The sequence below is a fragment of the Cotesia typhae genome, unplaced genomic scaffold (assembly GCF_013202065.1).
Source record: "Cotesia typhae breed Kobodo isofemale line unplaced genomic scaffold, CoteBio_Ctyphae contig_69, whole genome shotgun sequence".
NCBI classification, from domain to species: Eukaryota; Metazoa; Arthropoda; class Insecta; order Hymenoptera; family Braconidae; genus Cotesia; species Cotesia typhae.
The window spans coordinates 324,655-343,917 of NW_027423763.1; the positions used below are offsets into that span (position 1 = coordinate 324,655).

The following is a 19,263-nucleotide window of genomic DNA, read 5'->3' on the forward strand; positions in this document are numbered from 1 at the left end:
AAAAATAATTTCCAAGAATCCAGTGAAAATATTTCTCCCAAATCGATCCAGCGATGTTGGCAAAAAAACGTAACGCGCCCACGCTCTCAAGCAGTTGCCTTGTTTCAGCTGCTTTATTTCCATTCCACGATGTTGTTTCTTACTTGAGGCGTTTGTCTAACCAGAAAAAAAGCAAAACACTTTCCCGCGAATAATTTATCAGAATAGTCGAAAAAGTCTGAGGAAAAATACCGGATTTTTATGTAAAAAAAAAAAAAAAAAAAAAGAAAAAAAAATCTGGACCCGACAGTAAGGCAAGAGCGTCCTGACTAGGATCGAAAAAAATAAAACAAAATAGTGATGAAGGAGGACATGCGCATGCAGATCACGTCGTTGTAGCGAGTGATACCGTATCTGTGGGCGGCGCGTGCGTGTGGTCCTCGTTGTCGTCTTACAACCGCGAGAGAGTAAGAGTATTTAAATATAAACTCAACAAAGAGACGAAAAGAGTTCCCCCGCTACGGCAGGGTTTCAGACTAGCAGTACGAGAGTGGGCCCGTTCCCCCACCCAGGTCGCTCATCCCATTATTTTTTGCCGTGCTAATCCGAAGAATGTTTTCTATAATGTTAACGCGTCCACACCTTCTTTAAATGGGCATAAGGCCCATTCTACAGCTCTTCAATCAACAGAATTTACTTGTTTTATTTAAAAATTAGCCTTGTGGTTTTTTACACGATAATTATTGATTTACGTTTTTGAGGAGATTTCTGATAACGACGGGCTTGTAACTGCGGAAGCGTGATGACGCAATCTAGGTAATTTAGGTGTTTTTTATGATAATTTTTGAAAGTTTGTTTTGGGACTTATTGCTGAAATTAGGACTTAAGGCTCAAAATCGTTTTGTGGATTCTCGTTTTTTTTTTAAATAAAATATGTAGATTTTTCGTATCATAAAATTTGGGACTTATTAAAATTTGGGCCTTAAGTCCCAAAATCAATTTTTTAACGTCATATTTAAATTGTGGTATTCGTCTTTAGAGAGTGGAACAATTTGTACTACAAGGTATTGGAGTACAATTGGGCTTTAAGGCCCAAACATGATACGTATTAAATTTTATATAGGATCTTAGTTATGCAAAATCTTAAGCTCTTAAAAAATAAGCTAACATTTAAATTTTACGATCAAATTCAAATATATGTACTTAATAGATACTAGAATTAAAATTGGGACTTTAATATGATAGGCGGACCCTAATATTCTAGAGAGTAAAATCTAAACTTATGACTTGCATTATCAAAATTTTAAATTTTAATTGTGACCTCTAGTTGGGTGTGATGTCATTTTTATGGCTCGAAAATAAAAATTATGGCCCAGTAAAAGTACAAATGGGCCTTAAGACCCAACAATTTCAATTTTACCGAATCTGTGAATTTAGACACACCAAAATTTTTGGGACGTAACACCTAAAATGAAAATTCGGGACCTAAGGCCCAAAATTAAAAAAAAATCAAAACATTAAAATCCAACAAAGACAATAGATGTTGAATAAAAAAATATAATGTTCGGGCCACGTGGAGCAGGCCCAGGGTCCCGTAACTCTAGACGAGCGAAATCGAGTTGATGTCCCTGAGTTGCACCTGGCGGTGGTTTAGCTTTGAAACACGAGCCATCTTTTTCTTCATCTCGATCTCCAGCTATGTTTTTTTTTCCTACCTTTATCTGGTACTTGTTCAGTCACACGGGTGGAACCGGTGTAGTCATGATACCCGGGCCCAATTAATAAGTTAGAAGGCCCCTTAATTATCGCTATTGTTCCGAGAAGCGATGACGTTAAATAAACATCCACCGTTAATAAATTTTAATACACAAATTGATAAGCAAACAATCGTGTTAAAGCAATAAAATAATAATAATAATAATAAATTTATTTAAGTATTATACATAATGATAAATCGTAACTAAATATACAAGGATTATATGAGCGTGTGATCAATTTTGAGGATCGTCGACGCAGAGATCACAGTAAGTCTTACTATATCAACAAGCAATATTAGTGACAATGACACATCACTAGGAAGTCTCCTGTAGGACGGAGCTGGGCCCGAGGCCTAAATTGTGGGTCAGCGAGTGCCTGCGGAGGTCGCAGTTTCTTCGGAAAACTTTTCCGCAGGAGGCGCAGTGATACGGTTTTATGTCCGTATGGGTCAATAAGTGCGTCTTCAAGTTGCTGCGCTGATTGAAACTGCGCGCGCAGACCGGGCACTTGTGGGGCGACTCCTCCATGTGGAGAATCTTGTGCACCGCAAGGGTACGGCTTTGGCAGAATCCTTTTCCGCATTCTGCGCACTTGAAAGGCTTCTCTTTGCTGTGAATATACCTGCAACAAAATAACTTTTATTATTATTATTGTTATTATTATAATGCATGGTGAATGGGCTTGGGCTAATGACATTAAGAATGCAGGAAATAGAAACTTTAGCTAACGAGTCGATTCGATACGGCTCGTAAAAACCCGACTCATTGTTTTTATTCTTAAGAACCAGCCTTTTCAATTACTGCCTCCAAGGATTTTTTTTTTTTTTTAATTTCTTATAGAAAGTTTTTTTTTTTTGTTTTATCAATTGTTAGCTACACCATTGAATGCCTTAATTTCGACATTTGTCAATGTTAAGGCATTCAATTATTTTGACTGAGGTTTTTTGTGAATTAATTGTGAGAAAAAAATTTTTTTATGTTAAAAATATTGAAAATTTGTTTTTTTTTTGACATTTTAAAAATAAAAAAAATGTCAATTTTTTTCTTAAATTAGATCATTTTTTTTTTAATTTTGAAGGGACTGGAAAAATATTAATTTTAATTGATAGAAAAAAATTTTTAATCAAAAAAATTAATTATTTAAAGAGGAAATTTAATGGATGGATTTTTTTGCTTTTACAAAAATTTTTTTGAAAAAAAAAATATATATATATATATATATATATATATATATATATATATATATATATATATATATATATATATATAGAGAGAGAGAGAGAGAGAGAGAGAGAGAGAGAACACAATATAAAAATTTAAAGTTACCTGTGGTCTCTGAGGTGATCTTGCCGTCGGAAAGCCTTTCCACAAATATCACAGGAGTAGGGTCTTTCATCAGTATGAGTCCTTTCGTGAATCAACAAATTATAACTTTTCGTAAACTGCCTACTGCAAAATTTACAAATAAACTGTTTTTTGGGTCTGGAGGAGCGACAACTTCTGGGTATATTGGAGTCACTCGTAGAAGTAGCAGCGACCGAGGAAGAGATTGCGGAATTCGGAGACTGTGGAACTTTCGGTATCGATTGAGAAGTTTCAGCGATTCGCTGCAGCAAGATGTCCTGGTTCATGGAAGAGTCCAAATTTTCCCGGAAAACCTCGTCCTCCTCCAACAGAGCGAGGTCATCGGGGTCAGCTACGAAGTCCAGGTGGGACACTTCATCATCGTCAAGATTTGTCGATTGAAGAGCTTCCAGCTCAACTTTTCCTGATGTAGATGTCGAAGTAGATGTTGATGTTGACGATGTTGATGTTGAAGTCGACATAGCTGATGATGATGGCTGTGGAAGACGCGATTGTGCGGATGAATAGCTTGGAACAGTTGCCGAAGTAACCTGGAGTCTGTGGAGCGTCAAGTATGTCTCAAAAGCTTGGAGATTTAGCGCTGCTGCAACAGCACCTGGAGGAAACAAAGCTGCTCTTTGCAAGGTTGCTAATAAAGCACTCTGCAAGGACAGCGTGACATTTTGAAGCGAAAAATTCGGTAAACCCGACTCTAGTCCTTCAGTAGAGGATTCGGCCTCGCGCAAATCAGTCCCCGGATTCTGCGCTTCCTTGTTTTGCTGCATTCTCACGAGTTTGTGTCTCATAAGTCCCAACTTTGTCACCAATTTGTCACCAATTTGAACAATAATGATGGATCAATTGTTTGAAGGTAACAAGACACTTCACTATGAAAGTTTTAAAGCGACGAAGATTGATCACAGTTAAAAATTCACAGAGCAATAAAATATAAATCACGTGACCTCTAAGATAAACGGCAGCATTTTAGCAAACTGACGGAGAGCAACAATGAATTTAGTTGTACAGAAATGGACAGAAATATTGTAGGTGCTCGCGGTGCGAAAGCGCCCTGACAACTGCACGAGCACCTCGCTGCTGGGCACTGCTGGTGGAGCCATCTGCCGGGCGTTTCGAGAGAACTAAAAACTCGAATAGAAGATTTTAATGTACGAGTTGAATAGTTGAGCGTGAGCTGTTTTACAACTGGGACTCGATGAGAGAGAGGGAGACTGTAAGAGCGAGAGAGAGGGAGACGGCCACGGGACCCCGACAGCTGGTATGGGCCTTACTTGGATTCACAGCCTGGCAACACGCGTTTCATATAATATCTCTGGTTGCTGTTACTGTTATTATGTTTATGCTTGTGCTTGTGCTGAGAGAGAATGAGTATTGGTGAATGCGGGGGAGGCTCAGTTGAGACCCGAGAGGCATATTCCATAAGCGTGCGGTTCTATCACGCGAGCGACGTCCACTTAAACAATGCAACGGGCCCACATGCCAAGATCAGGCCCACCAGTCCATCAGTATTTTATTCCATGTGGATTTATGGCTCTACTAATCTAATGTCGACGTCAATTAACTGCCTGACATTGGGAGTTATGTAATCGGGCCTCGTGGGGCTAAGGGTTATAAATAGATTGCTAGAAAACTGTCCGGGTTAATGTTTATTGAGGCCCATTATTGGTGTCATTAGGATTGGTGTCATTTTTTGATTTTTGGAAGTTTTACGAATTTTTGGGGTAGAAAAATGACAAAATTTGGAATAAGGCCCATTCTCTAGTATTGAGAATGATTTATGATATTTTGAGTATTGAAATATCTGAGTTCTGATAACTTTTATTACAGCACTTATAAGACCCACTGTAGAGATAATAAGGCCCTAAATATAAAATAGTCAGATCAACAAGTGTAAAATATTTCAGAACTAATAAATGACTCAGATATTTAGGACTGACAAAGAAAAAATTGTATTTTATGCAATAAGATATTTATATGCACAAGGCCCACTATAGAGCCTTGTACATTCACAACAAGGCCCAAAATCTGGAGTTAAGGACAGTCTAGCTGATTTTTCGTTTTTAAATGTATTAATATTTGTTATGAGGAAAACAAAAAAATCTGATAAGGCCCATAAAAAAGACATGCAAGGCCCAAATTTAGGTCTCATTTGACACATTTAGTATCAATAGAAATTATGATACTTTGGGGCATAAGCTTTCTTGATGTTGATAATATGTATTGTAGGTCATATAAGGCCCAAAATAATATAAAATAATAAGGCCTTAAATAACTCTGAAAATGTATAAATGAACTAAAATTAATAGAAAATGTTACAGATCAAACTGATGAGGATTGCTGGCAATGACCGGTCTTCTATTGTTAAGTGTGGGCCCGTAAGGCCCCTTCTTGGGTTAAAGGGACCGTGGATGAGTACATACAGCAAAAGCCGCAACAATTTACGACGGCAATTAATGCTTACGAGTAAGACCGTGTATTGCGCCCATGGGCCCAGAATAGTGGTGCTCATCTCGGGGCCAGCTTGAGTGGGGATCAGTTGTTGCTGTTGTTATTGTTATTGTGGTGGTTGTTGTAAGCATGAAAAAAAGCTGAGAGTAGAGAGAGAGAGAGAGACGTACTCAAGGAGAGTATGTTTATCTCTGTTAACGTAGCAAAGCTTTGTGTGAGTGAGCATAGCCAGACTAAATAATATTATAGGTGGTGTTCTCACGGTCCCAGGATTGCCCGCGGGCCCAACTTGCACACTACAGTCCCTCCTGTGACTTCGCCCACGCCGCGGCAACGTGTATCGTACCGTAACGAACGGGGATAACGGGTGCGACGAGTGCCGACCCACGTCGAGCTACGAGAGACGTTAGAAGGGTCAGAGGTCACCTCGCGCTCGCTGACCGTCACCCAGGCATCCCCGGGACGGTTCCTGCCCCCACCACCCTTACCGGCATTGTTGGGCCCGAGCACCGTCTCGAAACTGTATGGGAACTAAGCGAGCCGCTTGGTGGGGACTAAGCGGACCCTTCAAGGCTCCCCCTGGCTTTATCGGTAATTTTTATTGGCTTGCTGTCATAATCATCGATTTCTTATTAGGTAAGGCCCAAAAATTTCGGTAAGGCCCAGAAATGCCACAGTGATTCATTCTCAAATTACAGTGATTGTCTTATCAGAAAAAATAAATTTTACGACTAATTAAATATTTAAGGCCCAAAAAAGGGCCAGTAGTTCATTCAATGTAGTATTCTTTTTATTGAAATTAAAAACTTAAAAACATATGTGATAAATATGTCTACCTACACAAGGCTCAAAATTTTGGTAAGGCCCAAAAATGACAAGTGCGCAGTATTATAATTAATCCAATTTGTGCTTTTGATTCATTTTTTTTAAATTACAAAATTTCATGATATTTTAAATGTTTGCCCGCTAAATAATTATCCTCAAACAAGTAACCTTTAAATTGATACCTGTATCAAAATACAAAGCTACAGAAGGGTTACCCAGAAGACTGCTCGTTGACTTGGAATAAATGGGGTTATTTTGAGGTACGATTGTTAATAATTGGGTTATATCTGGAGATCTCACTTGTTTAAAGGATGTTTATTGTAACTATTTGTCTTTCTCGGTATGTGGGCCCGGCACTCGGTCAATATGATCTGGTTCCTGGCAGTTCCCAGGGGGAGGCCTTGGTTCCTGCCGCGTAGATAATTAGATCGCTACTAACCACCTCATCGGACTGTTGTTGCTCTTTCTGACCACTCGTTTTTATTTTGTTTGACGCATCTTGCGCCTCACCGTGTGCAAGCATTTACAATCGCTTATTCCCTTTACACGCCTCAACAACACATTTCTTCACGCTGCTGACTGCCCCGGCTAAACAGATAAAAACCTGAATAAATATCTCAAGATACATAATACATAAACTGAGCAGAGGGTTTTAATCCATTAAAAAACTCCTTCATCCCGCTAAACCAATCCTTTAGAACCCCGACAGGGACACTCTTCGGATTGATTTATCCAATTAAACTTTAACAGTTAGGTAAATTTATTTCTAATAAAATGTTCAGTTAAATTTTAAAAAATTTATAAAATCGAAAAAAAATAATTGTGTAATTAATTCACAAGATATTTGTTAAAATGCCTTGTACTTTCTTAAATATTGATGTTTTTAAAGATATAAGCTCATCCCGACATTACACCCATCAAGACCTTTCATTTGAGTACCCACATCAATTTTTCATATATTTATATGAATTATATATATGTATATATGAAAAATATATCAAAATGCATGTGGATACTCAAATAAAAGCTCTTGATGAGTATAACATCGCGATGAGCTGATATCTTTAAAAACGTCAATGGTTAAAAAAGTACAGTGCAATTTAACAAAAGTCATAATTTAATAAATCAAAATTTTTATTTATTTATAGTTCACAAGTCACGGTAATCACACAGTATTTTTTATTATTTTTTTTTTAATATTGCCGCCCGTTTATCTTGTCATGTGCGCACGCAGTCTAAAAAAATCAAGCTTGATCAAGTGGCGCCATAGATTTCACGTGAGAGAAATAAGAAAAGTTCGTTTTTATTCGTGTATATTGTAGTGAATTTTAATAAAAATTCAATTTAAAAAAAAAATACGTAAACTAGGCTACTGATATGAAATACGCTACCAGTTCATTAAATTCTTAAACTAATAAAAAAAGCTCGGTCTCGAAATATCAATTTATTCGGGAGTAAATCGTTGGTACATCCACAATAAGGGTGACATCAGGACGTCCACGTAAAATTTTTTTCGAATCATTTTTTTTTTCAAAATAGCAACATTAAATGATTTTAGAAAGTATAAGATGGTTTAATTTAAGTGTTTTCTCGGTGTACATCTACTTACATTATTGTATAAGTGCAATATGGTTGTGATAGAATCATTTGAAGATCACAAAATTGCTTAGCCTTGACGAGTCGGATATAACGCACAACCTCACGCGCTTCGCGCTATGAGGTGTGCAATTGTTTGAAATAGGAAGCGAAATAAATTTTTTTTTAAATGTCAGATCTGTTAAAAATAATTGCAGTGTGAATATAACGCAGGGAAAATACAAATTAGAAAATTAAAAATAATAATAATAATTTAAAAAACAAATTGATCAATTACTCAAGTATTTGACAAGATAAAAATATATTTATCCAGCAGCGTTATCGATTATTTGTAAAGGCTGAAAAATAATAATTGTTTATAAAAAAAATAAAATCAAAGAGGATTTACCGCGTAGAGCGTACTACGGGATATTCTTAAACAGGTATCATCGGTTTCGATTATTAATTTCCACAGTTAAAGTTGTTCCGGGAGTGGTCTCTGTGAGCACCCGCGGTTTTCATTTGGACCCCGAATAATTCATCCGCAACCTGATGGTATGTATGGATTCTCGCAACATAAGGCCCCACCGTTTTTCCCCGATCAGGACGAACACGACGACTAGATAAAGTGCCATCTCAACTGACTCCACCTACGGCGCCATCCAGACTTAACTATACATATTTATATTTATATTGATATTTATACATGCATATATGTGGTATATGTGTATTCACATGTATGTGATATTAAATAACCAAATATAAATGTGATACTTTCAGCACCACCAACATCACGATCCTGGTGCTTGCCGCCGTCACTATGTATATATATATATATATATATATATATATATATATATATATATATATATATATATATATATATATATATATAATCTTTCTCGGTGCTATTATTTTGGGCCCGAAACATAAATAATGCAGGCTCGTGTAGACAGGGACATTTTTTGTTGTGTGTGTTTGCATGAAGCAGTTGAGTTTTTTTTCAACAGAATGATTAAAAAAAAAAAATATTTTTTTTGTTACGAAAAATAATGTAAGTCCCAATAAATGGGCCTTATATTTCGAGTTATGACAGCTCGGAAGGACGATATGTTTAAATAGTAATTAATTTGATTTAATGTGAATTATTGAGTTCTCTTGCTTTTGAAACGTGTGAGGCCCATTTTTCACATTTACTTGTAAAAGTTTTTATTTAAGGCCCATTTCTTACACAAGGCCCTTTTTTTATACATCTTTAAACATGGAAATTTTTGTCATTAGTCCCATTTATTGTGCGACCCAATAAAACATAAGACCCGTTTTTTGACACAAGGCCCATCTTCATTAAATAGAAAAAATTATTGTGAACCTATAAGGCGCATTACTAAAAATAAATTAGAATTTGTATCAGCAACAGCACTGATAAATTATATTCTATGAATTTCGAAAACCAAAACAAGTCCCATCAGGTCCTTGTTTCCACCATAAGGTCCATTTCCCATAAGCTTAACCAAACCCATTTTCCACAAACTTCCAACTACCGATTCCTCTCAAACCTCTAATCTTCCGGCCCATTCAACCCAAATCACCAAAAAATTGATTTTATCAAATTTTTCACTGTCAATGCCCCTCACTAATCCATTAAGACCCATTTACATTTTCATTCCCATTCATATTTCATAAACATCTCTGATTCACCACAATGAACTGCTTGAACACCCCGAAGTGATCAAATGACACAATAAGCCCCATTTTTCATAGATCCTTTCTCACCCATCCATCACGCATCAGCATTAACTATCAAAGACTATTTCTTTATCCCGTCCTATTTTTATTTTTAGGCCCATTTCAATTCCACATAAATCTAAAAATTTATTTTAAAAATTCTTACCGTCATCATCACACAATATTTCCAGGGCTATTATTTACCTGTGATTAATAAATAAAACCATCAGTCTGATTGTAAAAAATGGGCCTTTCAATAAGGAATAAGCATAAGGCCCATAAAAAAACTCTTTTAAAATTAGAGAGCTTCTCGTCATATACAAATACAAATTGCCAATACAAATATTATAGTTTACATTCAATATTTTGTAACTCTATACTTAGGGCCTTACACTAGGACCCAAGATAAGTCCCAATTTTTGGGCCTCAAAAATTGGGCCTTATCGTATAAAATAACTCGGAAACATGGTAGTCTTCACTTAATCAACGCTGTATATATATATATATATATATATATATATATATATATATATATATATATATATATATATATATATATATATATATATATATATATATATATATATATATATATATATATATATATATATATATATATATATATATATATCAATGAATAGTTAGTATTTTTGTTCGGCTTTGGCCAGTGCCAAAGTTAAAACACCGATATTGTATAGTATAATATAATATATAATATATTCTTCTGGTATATTATATTATTAATATTCATATATATCTGTAGTAGATGAACGCGCGCGAGCAGCGCCGAAATAACTAGCAGGGGGTCTTACCACCGGCATCATCATCTCCTTCCTCTTTTTAAAACTCTGGATGTGCCTGTCACCGATTGTGATTTGTTGAGTATATTTGCATTTTAGATTTACCTTGCCGCGTCTGATGCCGGTCTCTCTTAACCTTTTTTTCCACCTTTTTATATTTTTTCAAATATGTATGTGTAGAAAGATACCATAGTTATAGCTCGGCATTGACCAGTATTTGGAGAGGATTTTAGTGAGTAGCTGGGATGTAGTATGAGGATATTAATATGTGAATGAGGAGAGTTAATAAGTGAATAAACTACTTGATATTTATATATGTTATATCTTCAAAGCTATTTATATTTTTATATTTGTATTTTTATAGTATACTATAGTAGTTATAGTTGAAGTTACGGATTATGGATATTTAGCTTTCATTTCTCTGGACGTAAAAGACGGAGCACCACTTGTCGGGACTTGTTTATGCAAGTTTAAAGAATGATTAGGCGACGATTTCACGGCAGGAGGCCTTGTGTGTTACTGCCCCACTATCTTTGATTATGTTAGTGGTCCGCTCGAGATTTGAGGCATCGTTGGGTGAAATTCTTAATTTTCTTGGTATAATCTTAAAGTTTGTTGATATAAGAAAATTTTGACTATAAATAATCTAAAATAATTTTAAACAATGCAATTACATAAAAAAAAAAAAAAGATTACACTGGATATAATCCGAAAAAATATCCCGTATAATTTGAATTATACTCAGTAGAATCTTGGATTATATAATTTTTTCAAAAATTGTGATATTCAATTTTTTTCTTAGTTTATAAATTTTTTTGAAATTTTTTAAAATTTGTTAAAATTGTGATAATTATTATTTTTTTTTTAATGGTTCATTTTTTTATGTATTTTTCAAAAATTCAATGCACAGATAGAAAATATTTAAGCACAATTTTTCTGATAATTTGGGGGTTGATCGTAATTCGTAAACATGGATCGTAACAAGAAAAAAATGAAGTTAGTTTAATTTTTAAAAAATGATGACCACTCGGAAGCACCACAAAAAAGCACTTAGTAGTCGAGGATGATCATTGCGTCCAAAAATACATAAGTCTCTGAAACTTTCTCACAGTAGTAAAAATTTCTTAACGTACTAACTACTGGTTATCGTGAAAAAGCCCAATATTTAATAATTATAATAACCGGCGCGTTACGGAAGATAAATGCCTGCACTCGTAATAGCGTCTTCCTCAGCAATCCGCAAAAATGCGTTTGGAAACGGAAAAAAAAGATTAGGGCTTTACCTCCCGACCGCACTTTGATGCCCGTACAATGACCGGTCTTAAAAACAGGCTGTACGGCGACCTAACCAGACTTAACTCGCATTTTGGCTGCTTAATGACGCTCCAAATATATAATAAAACAATTTTATATTGTGAATTATGAGAAGACACACACACCAGCTTTATGTTTATTACTTTCACTTTTTTTTTTTTATCGGAAAGATTGAAAAATTTAGAAGTACATGACTCACAATGCTTATTGAATTTTTAATAAAAATTACACTACTATTTTTATTTATAGAGTAAAGTAGATTTATTTGCCAGCCGAAAAAAAATAATTACAATTAAATAGAACAAAATTGAGCTGCAATTTTCCTTCTACATTTTTCCATAAAGCAATTAAAAAGATTAAAAAATAAATTGAGTTGAAAAATAGATTTTTTCAAGAGTTGTGATATTTTCTATCGATAAAAGCTTGAAAAATCTACACTGTAAGTCACTAAAATTATTTTTTTATGTGAAAATTGTAATTAATCTATTCAAAAAAATTTTTAATAGGTTCAGCGTTCAGTTTTCAACAGTGTAATTTTTATATCATTAATATTAATTTAATTTACGGAGTACTAAACTGATTTAGTAAAAAAATTTTTAGTCATTTATTTGCGAGAAAAAAAATTTATGTTTACTTAAAAGTATTTAGGAGAAGGGGGGGGGGGCAAAACGGGGTAAGGTGAGCAAAATGGGGTACCCCTAAAATTTCGTAAAAAATATTTTTTTTTTAAAGCTCTTTAATTTTTCTATTAGATATTTTAACGTCATTTTGTACAATTTAAGAGAAAAAAAATTGAATTCTTTAAATTATAAAATTATTCAGCTTAAAAAAATTGTCCTGAATCCCTAAACCAAGAAAGAGAGTGTAAAAAAATTATGAATATTTTTTTACGCTAAATTTAATTAAAAAATTAATTTTTTTAATATTAATAAACAATTTATTGAGTACCAATAAATCATTTGTTAAGACTACTAAATATTTATTTGGTGAAAATAAATGGGCTTTAATAAATGATTTAGTAACTATTACTAAATTTTAATAAATAGAACGAAATTTTTTTTTAATTAATTAAATTTTTTTTTTAAATTCTTTTTTAAATAATTAAATAAATTAATTTTTTATGGAGAAGACATGCATATTTTTATAAAATTAATTCAAGTAAATAATTATTTAGTTTAAGGGATGTTAATTTAGGATCAATATCATCTATTCTAGATCCTTTGTGCTGAGAAGAATCTATAGTAGTTCCTAAGGATAAAAAGACAAAGGACAATGAATAAGAAAAGCGAATAAAAAATTAATAAAAGCACAATCGATTCGTTGTGCATTCCGTCACAGCCATTGAATGACAGTTTGATAATTGATCATTATTGTGAATAGGTAAACATGTATATGTATTGTCGATGTTACTGGGCACATATGTGAACACGTGTGTGTATCACATATATAAAAGGATCGCGCCCTGTCGTGCAGGAGTTACCAGTCAGGTCGTAAGATCTTCGTGCTGGACGCCCGCTGCGTGTGTCACGGCGTACCATGAGATATTTATTTTTTATTTTTATTATCGATTATTATTTTTTATGTACGTTTATTCGGGCTTTTATATACCTCGTTATGACTGGGAAGCCTCGCTGTAGCTCATCCCTAAGAGCTAAGAGAGGAGAGTCGAGATATGCACCCGACGAATTAAATCCAATAGTCACTTGGTCAGTTAATAAAAGGACTTCTGTGTTGTAAATTTCTTTGAGCCTTGCATATAATGTCACGACAGTTAGGGTCATATCTGTGATAAATATCGTACTCCAGGCGAGACATGGGCTCCAAGTTTTTTATCCCTGGAAAAATGGTAGCTCTATCATTTTTTCATTTTTTTTCTTTCCAGGAAATTATTATGACTTGATCGTATAAAGAATTACAAAGAACAGTTCGTTGCAGGAAGGTAAATACTGAGATTTTTGACCGATTGTTTCAAAAATTTATGATCGAAATTTTTTGGTTATTATTTATGATATCAATTGCTTAAAAAAAAAAAAAATAAGAACAATTGAGATTTTTATTTTTGTTATCTAATTAAGATTATTATAATTAAAAATAATTGAAATTTTTACAATTAAAAACAATTGAAATTTTTATTATTAAAAATAATTGAAATTTTTATAATTAAAAATAATTGAAATTTTTATCATTAAAAATTATTAAAATTAAATTGAAAATTAAAAATAAATTTAAAGCAATTTTTGTCATAAAATTGAAGTTTCAATTGTTGTAAAACAATTAGAATTTTTATTATTCAAAACAATTGAGATTTCAATTAATATTACACAATTAAAATTTCAATTTTTGTCACACAATTAGAATTTTAATTGTTGAAAAAAAATTGAAATTTTAATTGTTAAAAAAAATTGAAATTTCAATTGTTAAAAAAATTTTTTACTCAATTTTTTTCATAACAAAATGATGATCGAAATTTTACGTTCATTTAATATTTATTGAATTGTTTAAAAAAAAAATAAGAACAATTGAGATTTTTATGATTTAAAACAATTGAAATTTTTATCATTAAAAATAATTAAAATTAAATTGAAAATTAAATACAATTAAAAAAAAAATTGAAAGAAATTTAAATATCAATTGTTGTCACAAAATTGAAGTTTCATTTGTTGTAAAACAATTAGAATTTTTTTTATTTAAAACAATTGAGACTTCAATTAATATCACACAATTAAAATTTCAATTTTTGCCACACAATTAGAATTTTAATTATTAAGAAAAATTTTAATTTCAATTGTTTAAAAAAATTTTTTTACAATTGTCTAAAATTATTATTTATTGTTTATTGAATTGTTTTAAAAACGACTAAGAACAATTGAGATTTTCATGATTAAAAACAATTGAAATCTCGATCATTCAAGACAATTGAGATTTTTGTTTTTGTCATGTAAATAATTAAGATTTAATAATTGAAAACAATTGAAATTTCAATTGTTCAAGAAATTTTCCTACTTTATTTGTTTCATAAGAAAATGATGATAGAAATTGTTATAAAGATGTTTACTTCGATTGTAAATTGGAGCCTCTGATTAAAATTGTTGTAAACAATTGAAAAGAAAAAATATTTTAACGGAATTAAGATTTGAATTGATAACATAAAAGTTTGAAATTTCTTTTCAGTGAAAAAATTTCCTTAAAAAATTGAACCATTGGGGTAAAACGGTGCGTCAAAATAAAAGAAAATTTGACGATAATTCTTATTGAAATAAATGTTGGCCATAAAGAGATTACGAAATAAAATTTATAATTCATAAAATAATGGATCACGGAACTGAAAAGTGAGCAGATAAATAAAAATTCAGCAATGTCGTCGTAATTTAAAGCGACTTATAAGCGGATCGTAAAGCAGACGCTCGGATCTGTCGCAGTGTCAGAGTGTCCACCGCGTGTGGCAAAGAGTAAAAACATATCATGGATTATTCAACTACTCTCAACTCTCTTCACAATATAATGCAATATAGCGTATAATACTAAACTATACGACTACGAAGTTAAAGTCTTAAGTCACTGAGAATCTGCAGACATACATACTGGGAGTATACACAGACTAAAATGTTTAATAAAATGAAAGAGCAGCAGGATCTTTGGACGCAACATGATCACCCGCAGTTTGGACTCAAGATCGAAACCATCGATCGAGTATCAGCACTGAATTCGTCTTTGCCTCTGCTTATTTTTTTCCTCCTTTTTTACCCAACCGACATCTGCTTTTACTTGATGCGCTCCTAAATATAATACCAGAGATAATAAAAGTTGGGAGGAAAATTATAACAGACAGAGACAAAGATAAGAGGAAGTATCCCGATTCTGGTGAGCCAAAGGTAAAGCTTTGACTTTTATTTTAGATGCATGAGAAAATTGAGAAATAAAGAGTCGAGTAGGTATTGTCGGTGTCAGAGTTATGTAAAAAAGATGAATAGAAGGTACAAGGAGAGAAGAAGAAGAGATGAGGAACGGTGGGCACGGGTCGCCATTAAGTAGACCCCCTGCCGCGTGCCCTAAGGCAACCCTTCACAAAAAACTGTAATTGGAAATATTTTTCCTCCTTTTTTGTAAAAAATAATTTATTAATCTCGGGGTTTTTTTTTGGTACCAGGAATTTCGAACTTTTTTTTTATGAATTGTCTTTTATTGAAGACGTAGGAGTGTAACGGTATCTAATTTTAACCGATTTTGATAAAGACAATACTTGGTGTATTTTTTATTCACAGAAAAAACTTTTTTATAAATTTAATTACTTTAAATTAAGGGATAAAGGATTTTATTTATAAAAAAAATTCCACGGAGTGAAATTTATTTTTTAAAGGGGTCTTCTGGTTTTACGCTCTGATTTTTGAGCTTTTTTTTGTAAAGACCGATGAAGAGATAGAACTTTGAACTTTTTTTAATTTTTTCTAGCTGATTGGCTTATTTGAATCAAAAAAAACCCGGCGGGGTTTTAATCTGTATGCTTAAATACACCAAGTGGGCGACGATCAAAAAAAAATTTTGAAAATTGGATTTTTGACAGACTTCAGAACAAAAAAGTCCGAATTTCATTTTTTAAAATATTTCCCGCTTTAAAAATTAAAAATTTTATTTTCAAAAATAGGAAGTTATAAATTTCGGTCTAATTTTGAGAGTGCAAGTTTTTGATTTCCGGGTTTACGTCCGGCCGAGTGTGTGTAAGATGTCCGGATGCATGTGAATTATGATAATCACGATACTGTTTAGTGATACTTTTTTTTCTCCGTGTTAAGTTTCAGGGTTGTGTTTTTGTTGTTTCCAAAAAGTGTTACCTCGCCGGAGAAAATCCTTGAAATGTGAAATCCTTTAAAAACGATAAGTGGTAATAAAAAATTTTCTATTTTGAGACTTGAAGCTGCAGAGAGTGAGTAAACCAGTTATCGAGGATGTTTTTTGTTTGTAGATTATTTGGGTAATCTAGCGGTTACCTAGGGAATTGGGTGTCGCGACGTCATGCTGAGCGTTGATGGGCTCATTCCATCGAGCAGGTTAGATCGGGTTTTGGTAATTAGCTTTTTTGCTGCCAATTACTGCTTAAGCTGATTTACATAGCCGTTTGTTTATTATTTTTTTACTAATCGCTTATTTTAGTTTTTAAATTTACAGCCTGTGACTTATTACTTTTGATTTGGGTTTGAGTATTATATCCTAGTTTTTTTGGTTTATTTTTGGTGATTTATTGTCACTGTTTATGAGTTATAGTTTGTAATAGAATTTTTATAATAAAGATCTCAGTTTTTCAAAAATTTCACAGGGTTAATTTAAAAAAATAAGCTTTTTAATAAATTTTTTAGTTTTTAAATAATAAAAAATCTAATTCTATTAAAATGATTTTGAAAATTTTTAATTTACGTGAAAAAGTATTTTTTTATTGACTTTATAAATAAATCGCGAACTATAAGGGCGTGTAAAAATTTTTTTTTGCTCCAATCAATGTAAAAATGTTGGAAACATTACTATCTATGAAAAAAAAACGAAAAAAAAATTTTTTTTCGGTTTATTATCAATTATAGGCAAGATTAAGAAAAACAATTCCCCAGGGTAATAAAAATTATCACTCCACAGTTTAATTTATGTAAAAAAATTTTTATTTAAGTCAAAGACGAACAAAAAATAAAGAAAAATCTTAACAAACTTGAGACTCGATCAAAATTAAAAAAAAAAAATAATAAACCGAAAAAACAGGATACGCCCTTATGATTTAAAAAAATTTTTTCTTAAAACCATAACAGCGTATAACAAAAAAAAAATTTTTTTTTCGTTTTTTATCATAGATAGTAATATTTCCAACATTTTTACATTGATTGGAGCAAAAAAAATTTTTTTATACGCCCTTATGGTTTTATTAATATATAATATATGAAAATATATCATGCAAGCAAACTATTCGTAACGTGATTGGTCAAATATATCATAAGCATGAAAATATATGTAAACTCTAAACTCAGGCGCGCGCAAATTTGAATTCTGGTAAAATTAAAAAAAAAATAGGTACTGCTAATAAAATCAGTCCATTCACCTTAAGTCCTTTTTTCACCATCCTTACAAGTATCATTAACTGAAAAATGCCACATTATCCCCAACATGTCACCAATATCTTTAGAATCAGTGACCGTCCCAAAAACATTATTATAATAACCCAACTACTCGTCTTGGCTTCACCAAAATCTTCTAACGGAATGAACCATAAATTGATCCATCAAAGGCATCCTAAAATATAAAAAAATACCATATTTTATAAAATCAGCGTCCATACTCAAAAACCACTAATTACCTGCAATAGCTCGTTGAAATAGAACGTTGATGTGATTCTTTGACGTAATTCTGACTGCGGTAAAGCAACTCCGCCCCCGTTGAAAAATCGTTCGCCGATCAGCGGGTGTTCTACGGTCGACTGTAGACTGCTATGGGATCGAGTTATAAGAAAAAGGTTTAAAGTCTCTACCAAAAGCAGAGTAAGCTACCGCTGCCCGTCTGGCCCAGAAATTATTAATTGTCGGTTAAGTTCTGGAAGCAGTTTCTCGAGATCATGTGTTGTTATAAAAGAACTAAAAAAAAACTGAAGAAGGGGCCCTGGGCTCCAGAATCCCTAAATTGGTGGCACTGATCCCGGGTCCAATTCTTCCAGGTAGCTGCCGGTTAAATACAAATGAATAATCCAGTGAATCATAACTCCAGCCTCCAAACCTGGATGTTGAATTGTAAGTGACCTTACCGTGGCATGAATTGGTCATCACCATCATCATCACCAGCGATGACCAGAGCTCAGGCTCCTAATGGACCTTCTGTTACTATTGTCTATTGTCTACGAAGAATATTAAATGCGTTATGCCTATTGTTGATACTTTGTAGCTTGTAGCTCTATTGAAGCAAACCAAGGCGTGGTCCATCTCTCTTTCTTTTAGCTTCCATTGTCAGAATCGGGATCGAGGATGGAATCGTGATGAAGAGAGAGACTTTTGTTGAAAAGACCAACTAATGTAAGAAAATTTTTAGAATAAAAGCCAGTTAATAAGCGACATTCAAGGCATGCTTGATGGTCTGTTATTTTTCACCCTCTTCAGTGTCATTCGAACGGTGATGCTCAAATTTATGTCGGCCTTGTCTTTAATACTTTGGGACAATAGATACGATTTACCAGAGGAGTTGAAATTGAGGATGATCATCATCATCAATTTAGGAGAGCTAGTAAGCTATTTTTTTGACCAGCTGCCAGTTTTTTTGTTTAAGTAGCTGGGGTTTAATTACTGTTTAATCAGCGGACGTACGAGTCATTGCGTCTCTATTAATTTTTTCGGTTGAAGTATAATCAGGATCGGGATAACTAGTTAAGGCTTAGCTGGTAATTTAATTTGAAAGTATTGACAGCAGACAACTGGGCTTTTGTTACCTGTTTACGAGGTAACACGGTTAATTCTGAG

General features: G+C 33.0%; 1 protein-coding gene across 1 annotated transcript; it reads right to left on the reverse strand.

Moving 5' to 3' along the window:
- Positions 1-1,885: 1,885 nt before the first annotated feature.
- LOC141532763 (uncharacterized) lies at positions 1,886-4,208 on the reverse strand. Its single transcript, XM_074251250.1, has 2 exons — positions 3,063-4,208; positions 1,886-2,358 (listed from the first exon to the last, which is right to left on the reverse strand). The coding sequence occupies exons 1-2, from the start codon at positions 3,884-3,886 to the stop codon at positions 2,052-2,054; spliced, it is 1,131 nt and encodes a 376-aa protein (XP_074107351.1). The 5' UTR covers positions 3,887-4,208; the 3' UTR covers positions 1,886-2,051.
- Positions 4,209-19,263: the final 15,055 nt, after the last annotated feature.